The 18,653-nt window shown below is 41.5% G+C and overlaps 1 protein-coding gene across 6 annotated transcripts in view; it reads right to left on the bottom strand.

The window, feature by feature from the left end:
- The window catches only part of LOC147026339 (paired box protein Pax-5-like), a 267,746-nt gene that overhangs the window by 189,769 nt on the left and 59,324 nt on the right, over positions 1–18,653 (bottom strand). For all 6 annotated transcript variants that reach the window (XR_015058294.1, XR_015058295.1, XM_085881656.1 and 3 more), the window contains exon 6: positions 9,438–9,610. Coding sequence is in view for 4 of the 6 variants with exons in the window: in XM_085881656.1 (XP_085737782.1) it covers positions 9,438–9,610 (173 nt within the window). In the remaining 2 variants the exon portion in view is untranslated. The remainder of the gene's footprint in view (positions 1–9,437; positions 9,611–18,653) is intronic.

Genomic DNA, 18,653 nt, shown 5'->3' with positions numbered 1-18,653 from the left:
AGGAGGCATCTCAATGTAAATTAAGTAGGGAAACTATGAGCTTACGTGTTATGTGTCACCACACGGTGGGTGGTGCGGTGTTAATTAGATCTGGATTAAGGATAATTTCGCCCAGTAGGTGATTGATCCTGTGACCTATTCCTACGTTTTTGCATTTACAAGCCAACCATGAAGGAGTTGCATTTTTATAACCACAACCACCATTACAACCGAGCTGTATGGCCAAGCAGGCAAGAAGCCCTGCCTCCAAGGGTGATGGTGGGTGAAGTCACACCCCCAAGGCTGATGATTGATGCGCGTGACATCAGAAGCGAGGCAGGCGTGCCAAGCAGGGAGAGGCCCTGCCTTCCCAGGTTTCGTGCGAGCAAGCCACGCCCCGGAAGTGAATAGTTGTTTGGTGGGACGAGGAGAGATTGGGGACGAACGGACGAGTTTGGTGTCAGAGGATACGTTATTCAGAGGAACATCGCTGGGACAGAGCACTCTTCACATGGGTAAATTTGTCTTTCTTTTCTTCTCCCCTCCCCCAATGGCAGGCCCCAAGTCAATATTCGCTGGTATTGTTGAAACACAGTTGCATTGGTAAATGAATCCCCATGATTACATACCAAGGCAGCATATAGTTGATGGGGCAGGAGAGCCGGTGGGGGTGGTGAATGGTTTAAAATGGTGAGTTGAGGTGATTCTGGTTTGGGTTTATATAAAACATTCCGTCCCTGTAAAGCCCGTCCACATCCGCTTTGAGGGAAAATAAAATTAGGCAGTGTAAGAGGTGAGAAGGGGGACATTGTCAATGGGATATTCATCACAGACTTTTTAGATGCTGACTTGCGAATAACACACAATAAAACACGAATAAGATCAAAATAAAAAATAATGATGTCGAAGGTGCTGTCAGACCATACATGCATGAAGCCAAAGTAGAAATTGGGGATGACATCGTGCATGACATACCTGGAGTTCACAACAATCGGTGTGATGTCAAAGCAAGACTCGGCACTAGGTTCGGTTAGGTTTGGGAGCGTGCGCCGGGGCATCGCGTTGATGCGTCCACTTTCCCTTGTTACTCCAGACGCCTCTGTCGGCCCATTCCCCAGGTAGATGCCTGGCCCATCCCCATCTCCTTGAGATGCCGATCAATCTGCTCCAACCATGAGGCACATGGTCGGCCCATTGGCCTTCTCCACTCACGAGGTTCCCTTGCTGAGAGAATCTGGTGAGCAGGATCAGTGTCAGGAAATCGAGCCACATGTCCATACAGCTGCAGCTGATGCTCATGGACTATACAGGTAACAAATCTCATCTGAGCCTCTCAGCAACTGCTCATTGGACACAAAGTCTGAACAGCGATAGCCAAGGATTCTCCGAAGAGACCTGGTACCGAAAGAGTTAAGTCTTCATTTCAGATCCTTGGTCAGAGTCCAAGTCTCACATTCATAGAGCAAGACTGGAAGCACCTAGGACTTGAAGACTCGGACCTTCATCATCCTGAATCGGAACTGACAGCGCCACACCCCATGATCTAGTGAATCCATGATTCCCCAGGCCCAACCGAGACGTCTATTGACCTCTGAGTCACAACCTTCGGAGACTTGAATATCACTGCCAAGGAAAGTGAATCTCTCCGTGACCTCAACATCCTCACCACAAACAGGTACAGACAGACAAGATAGCAGCATCCAATAGGTGAATGAAGGCCTGGCTTTCGTTTTGACCCAGGAAACCCGTAATCCCAGTAGCTCAGATTCCATATTCAATGCCTCGAGGGCCCCTACAAGGATATCCAGCATCTCAGCATGGATGATTTTGCATCATTTGCAAAATCAAGGTCAGATATCTTGACATTCCCAAGCAATGCACCGCAGCTCGATCTCTTTGTCATTTTCACCTGGAATCCAGCCCATGCAAGCATTGAAGAGTAACTCGGTAATAACAACTGGTAGGTGGTAAATCATCGAGCTAGAACATGGTAAATGTGGAGTTTCGTGGTATTTTGATGTAACACTTCTCTGAAATCCTGGTAGTAACTGGAATGGCGCTCAGAAGAGCACGTACCATCGCCAGGCTGAAGAGTTTACATTTTGTATGCTACAGATCAGCCAGATCTGGATTTGGATGAACCAAAATAAAATTGGCTTGTTATTGTCACGAATGTCACCTAACCAACTCATCCACCATGTTTATCATACTCAGTCTGCAACGTTTTGAGATATCATGCTACATATCATTTTTGGCCTCATCTTTCAATGGTGAAAAATCACATTGAAATTAAAAAATTCTCGTGTCTGGGTGTACAGTGCAACACCAGACGTATAGATGATTATTACCACACTGGGAGGGACTATCCTCACAATGCACAGCACATGTCATGAGTGAGTGATGTACAACAGGTAAATCAGGTTAATTGGCACTGATTAAACATAACTGTACAACCGTCGGGGCAACTGTACTGTACGTACATGAATAAATATATTGAATATGTGGATCATTAAATACTTTCATCTTTAAATAAAGGGAGCACGGAACAAAGTTGTCATTGATTGATTAATTAGCATTACATAACGGAACTGGAAACACCCCCTCTCACCCTACCCTGTAACACTCCGTAACATTTGTGCATACACCCCACCCCACCCCTGTAACACTCCGTAACATTTGTGCATACACCCCACCCCTGTAACACTCTGTAACACTTGTGCATACACCCCCACCCCACCCCTGTAACACTCTGTAACACTTGTGCATACACCCCCACCCCACCCTGTAACACTCTGTAACACTTGTGCATACACCCCCACCCCACCCCTGTAACACTCTGTAACACTTGTGTATACACCCCCACCCCACCCCTGTAACACTCTGTAACACTTGTGCATACACCCCCACCCCACCCCTGTAACACTCTGTAACACTTGTGCATACACCCCCACCCCACCCCTGTAACACTCTGTAACACTTGTGCATACAACCCCACCCCACCCTGTAACACTCCGTAACACTTGTGCATACACCCCCACCCCACCCCTGTAACACTCTGTAACACTTGTGTATACACCCCCACCCCACCCTTGTAACACTCCGTAACACTTGTGCATACACCCCACCCCACCCCTGTAACACTCTGTAACACTTGTGCATACACCCCCACCCCACCCTGTAACACTCCGTAACACTTGTGCATACACCCCCACCCCACCCCTGTAACACTCTGTAACACTTGTGCATACACCCCCACCCCACCCCTGTAACACTCTGTAACACTTGTGCATACACCCCCACCCCACCCCTGTAACACTCTGTAACACTTGTGCATACACCCCCACCCCACCCCTGTAACACTCTGTAACACTTGTGCATACACCCCCACCCCACCCCTGTAACACTCCGTAACACTTGTACATACACCCCCACCCCACCCTTGTAACACTCCGTAACACTTGTGCAAATTTCATATTTTACCTTGTTTGAGACATGTTGATAATTACAAGCTTTTATGTCAATCTGCACGAAGAATGAAAAATGCTAATTAATTAATTAATTAGTGAGGATCAACAAAATATTCACTGCAAATATCCTTCGCAGACGATAAACATGACTAAACGGGATCCTTGAACATTTACGACATAATACAAGATGCTTTTAAAATTTGTGACTTTCCAATTGTTGCAATGATTAATTTGCTCACCTGCACCTCGCTTTCCTTTGCTTTTGCAGGAAAGAATTCCGGACAATACGTTCTGCCTGTTGGATATGTCTGTTTTCAACAGTGGCATGACCTGATGTCTTGTACTTCCTCATGATTTAACCACCATTGACTTAAAAAGGTCAAAGATAACAAAAGTTTTGAGGAATTCTGGCATCCAATAACAATTCTATGTTGAAGGTCAGTTGACTGTTTACCATTAGGTTGCAAGAGTTCATTTCAAGCTTGGGTGTGCTGTCCCAATGGTTTTAATGATACCGTTTATATATCAACTATTGTGATTCATGCACTCTCCAAACTTCCAACCTCATCTCCTCGATTCCCCATACTCCCTCCCCCTCCCTCAAGTGGTTACATCATATGTAAATGGCCCCTACAGCAAGCCAAGGTTTAACCAAGCAAAGCACAATGGTGCCAAAACAAAATATGCATAATGAGGTGCATTACCTTTTCCCAACAACTTCTTGGTTCACAAGGTACAAAACAAATATTGTAATTTTCGGTATTACAAAGTTCTATATCAAAATATAATCAGTTTCAATAGATGAGATAATACTTGTGTTTTTTATCTATCACTCAGAAATGCCAAAACTAAATGGCTTAATGTTTATGTGGCAACAGCATTTTACCATTGCAGTATAGAATAAAATAGCTTTGATTCAAAATAAATTTGGCTTCTTATAAAAGATAACCTTTATAAGGCATGAGGAAACACATTTGAACACACCTGCACATCGACAATAAACACTGTGCACAAATAAGAAGAGCTGTTTTGCTTTTCTTTAGACAGGTTGACAGAGGAAGAGGAAAATTGGAAGAAAAAAAAATTACAATCGGGAAAGAGAGATTTGTACTGTACAGGCCAGGAGCAAAAGGGCGACAGCGTTTAATTGGGCTTACAAAAAAAAATCTTTCATAAACCATCCAACACAGCTGCATTAAAGTTAACTGTCACTGAAGTTTGCTTTCATTCCGGAGTCAAATATAAATTAGAGCCAAAATTACTGTATGGCATCCACCTGAAAATACAGCATTACCTGGCAGCCATTAAGCTGGTCAGACTATAAGTCCAGGTGGAATGGCTTATTCAGGCACAGGCCAGCTTCTCACAGCAAGACAAAAATGGTTGCCCTGGAGGATTAAGGAATCTTGATTTGGGTCTCACCTGAAAAGACCATAAAGTAATTTGGCATTAGTGGTTTGCTAATTGTAGAGGGAGGCTTCGAGAATGAGAAAAGAAAGACCGAAGGAAAGGAATAAGAAGAAGAGGGGAAGAAAAGAACATGCAGGAGAGTAACGAGAGACAGAACAAGTTTAAAAAGAAAAGAAAAAGATGCATTTTATACAAATATATATGTAAACTGACACTATCACCAATCGATCTCACACTAGTTTACCCTGTTGTGAAAGAAAGCAAACAGGAAAACTAATGAAGGACAGTTTTCCTCAGTCTCCAAAATTAGAGACGGAGGAAAACGGAAAACGTGGGGGATTGAGATAGAACATTATGTGATTAACAGCTTTTTTTATATAATACAAGGAGAGACAAAACAAGGAAAGTTACAGACAAGAAATGGCCGTTTGGCCCATCGTGCCTCTGCCATATGTCTGCAAACCGTTAATTACTTCTCTGTGAACCTATCAATTTATTTATTATTTATCTACTGAAATCTCTGATCGTTCACTTAATTTAAAATAAAATCCACATCTTTTTTTAAAGTTAACTTTGTACATATCCCACAAATTATAAATGGTTCGAAATTATGAGCAGTGAATTTGGCTATTGTACCCACCAACGGCTTCAACTTTTTGAGAGATCTCATGAGATCTTTAACAACCACAACCTCAATGGAGTGCCAGCTTAATGCAATCTACCTCTCCTAATCAACCACATGCCCCTTCTCCCCTCAAGCCCAAACCGACCCTCTCTTTTCCCAGGGACATACACCAGAACAGCAGCATTAGTTCGATGGGAATAATTGCATAACCAAAGAGCCCAGAAGTGAGTGCACTACTAAATGAATAAAACCTATGCGATAAAGTATCAACCAATGAATCTAGTGATCTTCAAACGAAATAATGATTCGGATGAAAAATCACTTGTGCTGAAGTACGTGTGGCATTCAAAAAGTTATATGAAAAAGATACTCACAAGAGTCCAACTCACACCAAAAGTTTTTATTTTTCAAAATATGAGTACCATCGATGTGATTAGTTAGAAAAAAATATTTTCTTACTAACTATGCGTACGTACTTCAATATTGAAAAGTGAAATGAAACATCGGCGTGGATTTGAGGATCGTGAGCATCTCGTTCGTATAATTTTTTGATCGCCCCTCAGAAGTCTTGAAGAATCAACAAAGTCAAACAGTAACCTGTCATAATTAATAACTGCATGCTCAGCAAATTCATCGGCAGGACAATTTTTAAAACATCATCAGTGAAGAAACCGATCTACAGGTTTTAAGCGGCAGACAACAGTGCTGGACACAGTACACCGCACCTGCCTATGCACTCTCCTTCTCTTGATTTATCACGTGATTAATTTGAAAGCAAGAAAAGGAAATGAAAATGAATTCGGTGCCGAAGGGAGAGAAAGCAGCAATGGCAGGCCTAAAAGGTGGTTTGGGGAAATAATTACCAGACTCCAAGTGTTTAATAGCCTGACAAAAGTAAATAAAGGTTATCGACAGTAATGCGTGCTCTCAGCAATAAAGTTACAAGTCAGCCCAGCTAGATTTCATTTTCTCCCCACAATGATTCTTGCACTGTACAGCACCCCAGAGGGTACTCACCAAACAGGGAACAGGGCATGGTCATAGTCTCAGCTTGACTTCCTAATAAACAAACCTGATGCAAACCCCTTTTATCGGAACATTTTAGCGTTTCCATTTACTGTCACATTGATTTCCACCTCTTGTGCATCTTTGCTTTTAGATAATTGTCTGAGCAGGCTGTTCTTTCGTAAAGCTGTTGCTCTGGCGGGCCAAGTGAAGCCGCAAATAGCTTTTGCCTTCTGGCTTACGACTTTGTCAACGGCAAGGTCAATGATTGCCGGTTCGATTATCTTTCTTTTCCTTTTTGTCTTTGGTGTTCTCACGACAAGACGTTACAAGGAATGTGAGAGACAAATATCTGTGGGAAATTGGCAAAACGCTGATGGGAATATCATCTCTGTTGAAAATCAAAGACTGCAATGTGGAAAACATTTCAACGTAACAGGTTCGGTTGGTCTGCTAGGAAGTGAGCAAAGTGCCAAGCTCCTCTGATGATGTCATGGCATCTACAATTGTGAGTGTGGGCTGACAGGGTGGCTTAGAGATACGCATACTCACCTCTAAGCTTTCTCGGTTGGGTTTGAATCCCGACTCAGCCACAAACTGTCATCCCAGTGTGTCACAGGCAGGTGATTCATTGATGTGTGTGCCTGTCCCTTGGATGGATGTTAAACTGGATGTCTCTTCTGCCAGCATTAGTTGGTGGATATTAAATATCCCACGGTATTCTACATGAAGAGTAGGTGAGCTATCACCTCCACTATGGCCAAAATCCAAATTCCTGCCCGAACTACTGCTGAGAGAGGGATGCAAACTGCCCAGTATTTTCTTTGCCAATAAACTGCTTTTTCAGCATCAATGCTCTGAAAAAGGGAAGGGTACATCAGAATCAGAACTGTAATCGTTTTGAATAACAACAACAAAAAAAATCACCACCACTATAAGTTCGTCCTCACACCAAAGCACCATTTTCATTTTTGGAAAATCATTGCTGAACAAACCATTTTTGTTTCTTTATACCGATTAATTTGTACTGAGTTGGACATCATTATTTTATAAGTGTCAATGTAATTTGATCAAGCGCATTATCCCACAAAATACAACCAGACAAAGCATTATTTTGTTTCTTACTAAATACAGTTGACAGGCTCATCCATCCATCCATTGGGACCATACTCTGTGCAGAGCATTGGTGCTGCCCGAGCAGTCTCCTTGGCTATTGGGCACAATCCTGGATGGGTCGCCACTCCGACACAACATACCAGCAAGCTGGCACTCATTTGGCCAACCTCAGAAGATTACCAGGCAGAGTCAACCCCACCTGGTATTAATTCAACAGCCAAGTGGGATTTGAACTCAGGATTTTAGGATCCCAAGCTCACCACCCTAACTATTACGCCAACAGGATGATGGGAGACATGAACAATAATAAGGATGAGGTGTACTGATAGTGGGGTGTTGGGGAACCACCAGGTAAAATAAAATGTCTTGTTGCCTTTTCTCCAAAGGCCAATAGGATAAATAATTGAAAAGCCAAAACGAAATAAAATTGCAAGTTTTCCAATATTCTGCAAAATATGAACTTAGAAATATACTTGTCAATTATAATTATGAATTCCATTCGCTTTAAGATTCCACAGGATTCACCTTATTGCTGGCTGGATAATTAAAAAGATAAGGCAAATATCATCAAAGATTGCTAGACTCAATGATCAATCATGTTGCAAAACATTTGCCCATTATATGAGCATGTCATCATCATTATCATCATCATCATGATTATCATCATCATCATGATCATCATCATCATGATCATCATCATCATGCTCTATGCAGAGCGTCAGTGCTGCTGAGCATTTTCTTGGCTTGGGTTACAATCCTGGATGGGTCACCACTCTGACACAGGAAGTCAGAGCAGGAATTTGTAATTTGTTCAGGATGCTGGTGATAGCTCACCTACTCTTCATGAAGGACACTGTGGGATCATTAATGTCCAGTTCAACATCTATCTGAGAGACAACACAGTCTTTGATGAATCACCATATCAGTGAAACACGAGGATGACAGTTTATGATAATCATCCTGTTTCTTAAACACAAAGATGAGAGCTGGGCCAATAGTCAAACCCAAACTAGACAGCTCAGAGGTGAGTGCACGTACCTCGAGACCACCTGCCAGTCAGCACGTTATCAACTTGTAATACAAAATTACACAAAACGGTCTTCAGCTGCGACATTCAGCACTGTTCTAAGTCCACACCCTATGCAACCAGAATGTAAATTGTGATATTTGCGTCAATTAATGAAGAGTTAGCAGGGTCTATGCATCAGCTTCTTCAGCTGCAGGGTGTGGTACAGCCTGGTAATTTGTGCAGAATTCCAAATGCTATCTGTCCACTGTGCTCCAGATTATTGCACTATCAACAAAGTGCATTTGCTTTGTTTCACATGGACTCCCACCTGCTCTTCAACTCACTGTCTCTCACCCATGTGCTGCATTTGTCCGAGTGGAAATTATTTTTTGCAATTCTTTTTGGTTTTATAGTATTTTGTCCTTACCTGATCCTGTGCCTGTTTTATTGCTGTTTGCATGATTTATCAATCATCCCTTGATTCTGTTTTGCATAGGCCATCAATTCTGTGATAATTGAAATTATTTGTGCAAGATTGACCATTGTGATTTTTTTTTAGATTATTAGTCTCAGCTATGTTTTCCTTTCCTTCTTGGACATCGAAAAGAAAACGTACAACTGCAAAATCAGGTTTGGAAATAAATGAAGGAGAAATACAAATGCAAAAGGCAGCATGACAAAAAGGAGGAAGTAGTTTGGTGGGCAAAGAGCATGAGACAGAGAGAAAGACAGAAGGAAAGTGAAATGAAGAACAGTAGGTGATTAGAGGACAAATAAAAGGAGGTATAGAAACTAACGTTTTATGGTATAGGATGTTTGAGGTTACCTGTTCTTGCTTTCCGTGCTCAGTGGCTGCAAACACCTCAGCATAATGCTGCCGCTCAAAAGCACGCTCTAGTGCCTCCAGCTGCTGCTGGGCAAACGAATCACTCCGCAGCTGCTTTCTCACGACCTCTGCAGCCAGCGGCGAGTCGCCAGGGTGGCCCGGACTTACGGCATCTGCAAGTACATGCAGTCAAGGAGAATTGTGATGGGCTGTTGAACCTCTGGCTCACAATGTCACACTAAACATACAGGTTACAATATAGAGCTCTTATAATTTCTGATGTATGCACGTTACACACACACACACACACACACACACACACACACACACACACACACACACACACACACACACACACACACACACACACACACACACATACATATATGATGTATATATATATATATATATATATATATATATATACATATATATATATATATATATATATATATATATATATATATATATATAGATATATGTACACACACAAAAATATATCCACACCTTTTTCCCATCACTCATTGTTGGTAGTCTCAATCATAAAGAAATTATAATAAATAGTCCAAAGGCCATCCAACTATATATTTTTGTTTGTGTAATCCTCGATCATCAATATACTTATACATCGACACCAAGAAATAATTGAAACCAAACTGAACATTGGTTTTCATGAAATGCTTTTCAATGGTTTATTCTTAAACATAGTATAACCTTATTAATCTGCTATTTTTACTCATGTAAACATCATATGTTCACACAAGGTAAATCCAAAATACTGTCATTTTAGATACTGATCTTGCAAGATGTGTAAGGTTGTGCACAAGATTTGCTCTATTTTGCACAAAATATAGCACTATATATTTTAAACCGTGCTCCGGACCTCAAAAAGAATGAGCTTATCACCAATGTACTTTAAGTGCCAAGATAGGCTTTGATAAGTTGGGATTGAATTCCAAATTTCCACCTGCATGAGATAAGGAGCCATGTGAAAGGAAGCAAAGTGGATGAAAAGAGATTGACAAAATCTAAGTTGCAGACAAAGGAAAAGGTGAATTCAAAAGGTGAAAAGGTGAATTTTTATATACGGAATTGTGACTCAAACAATGAATGGAATTATTAAGGGAAATAAACAACTATTTACCATGTACACAAAAGTAATGGAATTTTTCAACTTCCCCCCTATCACCACCCCCACATCCTATCCAACACCCATATATATATATATATATATATATATATATATATATATATATATATATGTACATATACATATATATGTATGTATGTATGTATATATATATATATATATATATATATATATATATATATATATGTATATGTACATATACATATATGTATATGTACATATACATATATATGTATGTATGTATGTATGTATATATATATATATATATATATATATATATGTACATATACATATATATGTATGTATATATATATATATATATATATATATATATATATATATATATATATATATATATATATGTACATATACATATATATGTATGTATGTATGTATGTATATATATATATATATATATATATATATATATATATATATATATATATATATATGTACATATACATATATATGTATGTATATATATATATATATATATATATATATATATATGTATATGTACATATACATATATATGTATGTATGTATGTATGTTTGTATGTATGTATATATATATATATATATATATATATATATATGTATATATGTATATATATATATATATATATATATATATATATATATATATATATATATATATATATGTATATATATATATATATATATATATATATATATATATATATATATATATATATATATATATATATATATATATATATATATATATATATATATATATTAGCCTGGTGTTAGCGCATTGGTGAGGGCAGTGGCTTGGGACCCAAAAGGTCCTGAGTTCAAGCCCTGTTGGGACACTGAATTAATATATGTATATATATATATATATATATATATATATATATATATATATATATATATATATCTTCTATATATGTGTGTATATATATATATATATATATGTATATATATATATATATATATATATATAAATATATATATATATATATGTATGTATATATAAACCAAGTCGAAAACACCAGGGGGTTGACTCAGCCTGCCATCCTTCCGAGGTCGGCGAAATGAGTACCAGTTGTACTGGGCGCGGTGTAAGCCCCGGTTAGAATAGGTGTACCATATCCCTGTGTGTTGTAAGAGGCGACCAGGGTTGCTTCAGGAAGGGCATCCGGCATAAAAACCTATGCCAAATCATTATGTGGACAGAAAAACGAATTTCCATACCGGATCGGTCGAGGCCCGGGTTACCAACGACCGCCACCGGTACCGGTGGTCAGCAGGGTACCAGTGGAAATTGTGCTACTGCTGGGCGAAGGAGGAGAAGGAGACGGGGAAGGCAAGTCTGGAGGCAGTGGGAGAGGGGGAAGGGTAGAAGTGTGGAGGTGAGAGTTGGAACTCTGAATGTTGGGACGATGACTGGCAAAAGGCGAGAGTTGGCTGATATGATGGAGAGAAGAAAGGTGGACATACTGTGTGTATAAGAGACCAATTGGATGGGGAGTAAGGCTCGGAGCATTGGAGGTGGTTTCAAACTGTTCTACCATGGTGTGGATGGGAGGAGAAATGGTGTCGGGGTAATCCTGAAGGAAGATTATGTCAAGAGGGTATTGGAGGTGAGGAGAGTGTCTGACTGAGTGATGAGTGTGAAGTTGGAAATTGAAGGAGTGATGATGAATGTCATCAGTGCGAATGCCCCACATATGGGGTGTGAGATGGAGTACAAAGAAGATTTCTGGAGTGAGTTAGATGAAGTGGTGGAGAGTGTATCCAAGGATGAAAGAGTGGTGATTGGAGCAGATTTCAATGGGCATGTTGGGGAAGGGAATAAAGAGCATGAGGAGGTGATGGGTAGGTACGGTCTCAACAAGAGAAATGTGGAAGGGCAAATGGTAGTAGTGTTTGCAAAAAGAATGGAAATGGCAGTGGTAAATACGTATTTCAAGAAGAAGGAGGAACACAGGGTGACATACAAGAGTGGAGGAAAGTGCACACAGGTGGATTACATCTTAAGCAGGAGATGCAACCTGAAAGAGATTAGTGACTGTAAGGTGGTGGCAGGGGAGAGTGCAGCTCAACAGCATCGATTGGTGGTCTGTAGGATGACTTTAGAGGTGAGGTTGAGGAAGAGAGTGAGGTTTGAACCAAGGACCAGATAGTGGAAGCTGAAGGAGGAAGACTGTTGCGTGAAATTTAGGGAGGAGGTGAGACAGGCGTTGGATGGTGGTAAAGATGGGTGGGATGATTGGGCAACAACAGCAGAAGTTGTGAGGGAGATCGCTCGGAAGGTACTTGGTGTGACATCTGGAAAGAGGAAGGAAGATAAGGAGACTTGGTGGTGGAATGAGGAAGTACAGGAAAGTATAAAGAAGAAGGGGTTGGCGAAAAAGAAGTGGGATAGTCAGAGAGATGAAGAAAGTAGGCAGGAGTACAAGGAGTGGTGGCGCAAGGCAAAGAGAGAGGTGGCAAAGGCCAAGGAAAAGGCATATGACGAGCTGTATGAGAAGTTGGATACAAAAGAAGGGGAAAAGGATTTATACCGATTGGCAAGATAGAGGGACCGAGCTGGGAAGGATGTGCTGCAGGTTAGGGTGATAAAGGACGCAAATGGGAATGTGCTGACGAGCGAGGAGAGTGTGTTGAGAAGGTGGATGGAGTACTTTGAGGAGCTGATGAATGAAGAAAATGAAAGAGAGAGAAGGCTGGAAGAGGTGGAGATAGTGAATCTGGAAGTGGGGTGGATCAGTAAGGATGAAGTGAGGACTGCTATGAAGAAGATGAAAAGTGGAAAGGCGGTTGGCCCAGATGGTATACCAGTGGAGGCATGGAAGTGCTTCAGAGAAATGGCAGTGGGGTTGTTAACCAGATTGTTTAATAAAGTCTTGGAAAGTGAGAGGATGCCGGAGGAGTGGAGATTAAGTGTACTGGTTCCGATTTTCAAGAACAAGGGTGATGTGCAGAGCTGTGGTAATTACAGAGGGATAAAGTTGTTAAGCCACACCATGAAGTTGTGGGAAAGAGTAGTGGAAGCTAGGTTGAGAGGAGAGGTGATGATCTGTGAGCAGCAATATGGGTTTATGCCAGGAAAGAGCACCACTGATGCGATGTTTGTTTTGAGAATGTTGCTGGAGAAGTATAGGGAAGGCCAGAAGGAGTTACATTGTGTGTTTGTGGATTTCGAGAAAGCTTATGATAGGATGCCAAGAGAGGAGTTGTGGCATTGTATGAGGAAGTCAGGAGTGGTGGAGAAGTATGTGAGGATCGTGCAGGATATGTATGAGGACAGTGTGACAGCGGTGAGGTGTGCGGTCGGAATGACGGACCGGTTTAAGGTAAAAGTGGGATTGCACCAAGGATCGACTCTGAGCCCTCTCCTGTTTGCAATGGTGATGGACAGGTTGACGGACGAGATCAGACTGGCGTCCCCATGGACTGTGATGTTCGCGGATGACATCATGATCTGTAGGGAGAGTAGGGAGCAGGCTGAGGCGAGCCTCGAGCGGTGGAGCTACAAACTGGAGAGAAGGGGAATGATAGTCAGTCGGAGTAAGACGGAGTACATGTGCGTAAATGAGAGGGAGGGTGGTGGTATGGTGCGGTTGCAAGGAGTTGAGGTGGGGAAGGTGGATGGGTTTAAATACTTGGGATCAACTGTCCAAAGTAACGGAGAGTGTGGTGGAGAAGTGAAAAAGAGAGTGCAGGCAGGATGGAGTGGGTGGAGAAGAGTTGCAGGAGTGATTTGTGACAGAAGGGTTGCTGCAAGAGTGAAGGGGAAGTATATAAGACGGTAGTAAGACCAGCTATGTTGTATGGTTTGGAGGCGGTGGCACTAACAAAAAGACAGGAAGCAGAGCTGGAGGTGGCAGAGTTAAAGATGCTGCGATTCTCGTTGAGTGTGACGAGGATGGACAGGATAAGGAATGAGTATATTAGAGGGACAGCGCAGGTAGGACGGTTTGGAGAGAAAGTGAGAGAGGCGAGATTGAGATGGTTTTGACACGTGCACAGGAGGGAAGCGGAGTATATCGGGAGAAGGATGTTGAAGATGGAGCCGCCAGGCAGGAGGAGAAGAGGAAGGCCAAAGAAGAGGTTCATGGATACGGTGAGGGCGGACATGCGGGTGGTTGGAGTGTCAATGGAAGATGTGGAGGATAGAGCGAAATGGAGATGGTTGATCCGCTGTGGCGACCCCTTTCGGAAGCAAGCCGAAAGAGGAAGAAGAAGAAGATATATAAATATATATATATATATATATATATTTATATATATATATATATATATATGCATATACATATATATGTATATATGTATATATATATATATATATATATATATATATATATATATATATATATATTTATATATCTATATATATGCATATACATATATATGTATATATGTATATAGATATATTTATGTAAATATATATATATATATATATATATATATATATATATATATATATATATATATATATGTTCACACAAGGTAAATAAAAAATACTGTCATTTTAGATACTGATCTTGCAAGATGTGTAACATTGTGAACAACATTTGCTCTATTTCGCGCAAAATATAGCACTATATATTATAGTATGTTTGTGTATATATATATATATATATATATATATATATATATATATATATATATATATATATATATATATATATATATCTATCTATCATGATGCAGGATGCATTTTTTTTTCTTGTAAACATTGTCGAGGCTCGTATGAGAGCTTACACACAACGCACAGCAAGGAGGGCATGAAACAAGAGGGGTGGGAGAGGGAAGGACAAAACAGTGGGTAACAGAGACATGAGGAGATCTGTGGAAGGGAGAGGGATGGGGCAGGGAACAAGGGGTATACAAGATGGACATTACAGGGAATTTCAGGAAGGAAAGCAGGGAATTTGAAGAAGGTGGGTTTGGGGTGGATTAGTGGGGGTAGAAACGATCGTGGTTTTTTATGGGGGGAAGATAAGAGGTGTTGGCTAACAGCTGTTTTGAAGGCCAGGAGGGAAGAATGGGATTGAAGAGAGTGTGGAAGTTTCTTCCAAAAGTGGGAAAAAAAAACGAGGAATGAAAGAGAGAAGGTGAGCAGTGATTCGTGATTTTGGTAGTTTTACCAGAAGGGAGTTGCTGGCAGACCTTGAGCGCCCTGCGGAAATATTGGGGGGGGGGGGGGAGACAGAGCGGGGGAGGGGGAGCGAGACTGGAGAGGAGACGGTGGAAGACAGAAAGACCACCGACCTGCCTGCAGTGAGAGAGTGAGAGGCCCAAAGACTCAGCCTCACTGCAGGAGATGCCAATGGTCCTAAATGCCTTGGTTTCCACTACGTGAAGCCGAGAAAGGTGAGATGCAGAAGCACCAGCCCAGAGGGGAGAGCAGTACTCCATCAGGCTGCAGACAAAAGCTTTGTTTGTGGTCAGGAGCTCAGGTGGCCCGAGGAAGGACCTTACATGGCGGAGGATTCCCAGTCAGCGACTGGCTTTGGAGGCCAGCTTGGAAATGTGGCTCTCCCAGGAAAGATCATGGCAGACAGTGAGACCCAGAAGCTTGAATGAAAAGACTTCTTGCAGAGGGTTATTGAGAAAGTATATTGGGGGGGGGGGGGGGTTCTAAATGGTCCTTTCGGAGAGGCGTAGTGAGAGTATGAGATTTGTCAGGATTGATGAAAGGACTTCTTCCAGAGGATTGTTGAGAAAGTAGATGGGGGGCGGGGGGGGGGTTCCAAATGGTCCTTTCAGAGAGACATAGTGAGAGTGTGAGACTTGTCAGGATTTGTCAGGATTGAACCAGTTTGTGATTTTATCCAGATCTGCAGAGAGCGAAGAAGCTGCTGCTTGGCAATCTGAGGGATGACAGATGGTACGGCAGAGCGTGGAGTCATCAGAAAAGAGATAAAGAGGATTTTCCAGAGTGTCGGTGAGATCATTGTTGAAAACCAGAAAAAGAACAGGGCCCAGAACACTGCCTTGAGGAACTCCAGCCTGGATAGGAAGAGAGGATGAAAGAACTCCCTTTAGGGCCACACGTTGACTGCGACAGGAGAGGATGTCTGCGAGCCATGAGTGGAGATGGCCTTGGCTACCATAATATGAGAGTTTGGTGAGCAGGGCAGGGTGCCAGACCGTGTAAAAAGCACACGATATGTCTCAGGATGTGACTGATTTCATGTCTGGCATTGAGTACCTCCATCCATTGTTGGGAGAGCAGAAGCAGCATATCCAGGGTAGAGTAGCCTGGTCTGAAACCAAATTAATGATCGGAAATCAAGCCATTGGAGAAGAGGAAGGACTTATTCTGAAGCAATGATGGATTCCATAACCTTGCTGATGATTACGAGAAGGCTGATTGGTCTGCAGTTGAAGGGATCTGTTTTTTCCCCATTTTTATGGAGGGTGGTAATGTTTGCTGATTTCCAAGCAGATGGTAGATGACCTTGAGTAAATGAGAGAGTGAATAGAACAGAGAGAGAGAGAGTGAGCAAAAGCAGAGCAGCAGGTTTTCAGAACACGTGGGCTGATGCCGTCTGGAACGGTTGCAGAATCTGAGTCGAGGTTTGACAGCAAGCTCTCCACTTTGTCAGAAGAAAAGGACAGAGTCCAGGGACAGTTGGGAACGACTGTGTAAGGTGGGTACAGAAAGCGATCGGTTTTGGACGCAAGATTTTGATGCAAACATCGAATTTGGCATTCAGCCTTTTCACGCGCGGCGTCAGCAGTGCAGACATTTGAGGTAAGGGAGGGGATGGAGGGGGAACATACACCAGAAACAGATTTGATTTGACGCCTCCAGGATTTGGAGGAGGAAGAGAGGTTTGAGAGTTCAGACTTGAGAGTAGAAAGATGTTGTTTTCTGGATCTCCTGAGGTCTCCTTATTTGAACTTGGTCTCCAACACTGCCAGAGCACATTCTACAAGTCTTTTCCTTTCTGATGTTGTGCCCAAAGGCAGGTTCAGTGCTGTCAAAGCAGTCCCTTTGCCTTTGCCTTTCCAGTCGTAGTCAGAACAGGAATTTAGAATTCGGCTCAACTTTGCTTCACGATGGACATAGTGAACTCTTCAAGGTCCACTGATTTATTCTATCAGAAAGGACACAGTTTAATGTCCGTTCAATGGATGGCACACACATTGATGGATCGCCCTGGATGCAAAACACCAGGATCAAAGATTATAACTGGGTCGAGATTCAAACCCATGCAAGATAGCTGAGAGGTGAGCATGCATACCTCTCGGCTACTCTGCCAGATCCTCTGCAAATATAATGCTTAAAATAACCCAAAGTCCAATGAATTTCAGTCAGACCTTTGCGAGCCATCATGTGGTGGGTGCATCTATCAGCCATTGCAACACTATATAACAGATAATTGTTATTTATGTAAACATATTATATGGGCTTGAAGGAGACCAGTCTGGGGATGCTAATTAGCAAATTCGTTATGTGCTGGTACTGTACTGTGACTCACAATTTTTTCACATCCTCACAAATAATACGATCAGTGAGGGTTAAAATCATAATAGCTCTCCACATGTGAGAAGTGACATTGAGACAAAATAAAATTGAAAGAAATGGTCAATCAAAAGGTTCTGTCACCACACTTGTAACCTTTTAAGAGAAAGGTCTGTGTGATCGGGAAATTATGGGTGCTGCCCCATTATTTACTGATATGTCTGGTAAACAAGTTTACCACATTTTCGTTCCAGGAATTAAAATAATGTCATAGAGCATAACTGAGGACGTTGGTGCAACGAAGGCATCCAAACTCTTTTTAAATTGATGGTAAAGCAGAAGAAAAGTGCACATGAAATTGAAAAAAAACCCCATCAAGCTTGATGGAAAGCATTTGTCATCCACTGAAGGGGTTAACACAGTCACTGCATAAAGGACACTCCGAAAGGAAGGCTGCTGTGCCAAGATAAATATGTTGGTCTTCGGAGGGGTAAAGTGCAATGAAGGAGAATGAAGATTATAAATAGTAGAATAATTGTGATGTGAATAAAGTTTCTGGATTTGAAACAAATGGTACTAATTCTATGATGTAGCTGTGATGACAGAACTCTTGAGG

This window comes from Eptatretus burgeri, chromosome 5 (assembly GCF_056783735.1).
Source record: "Eptatretus burgeri isolate ZD-2024b chromosome 5, Ebu_testis_v1, whole genome shotgun sequence".
Taxonomy (NCBI): domain Eukaryota; kingdom Metazoa; phylum Chordata; class Myxini; order Myxiniformes; family Myxinidae; genus Eptatretus; species Eptatretus burgeri.
Note: the sequence above shows the minus strand (reverse complement) of the source record. Positions and strands in the feature narration are given on the sequence as shown.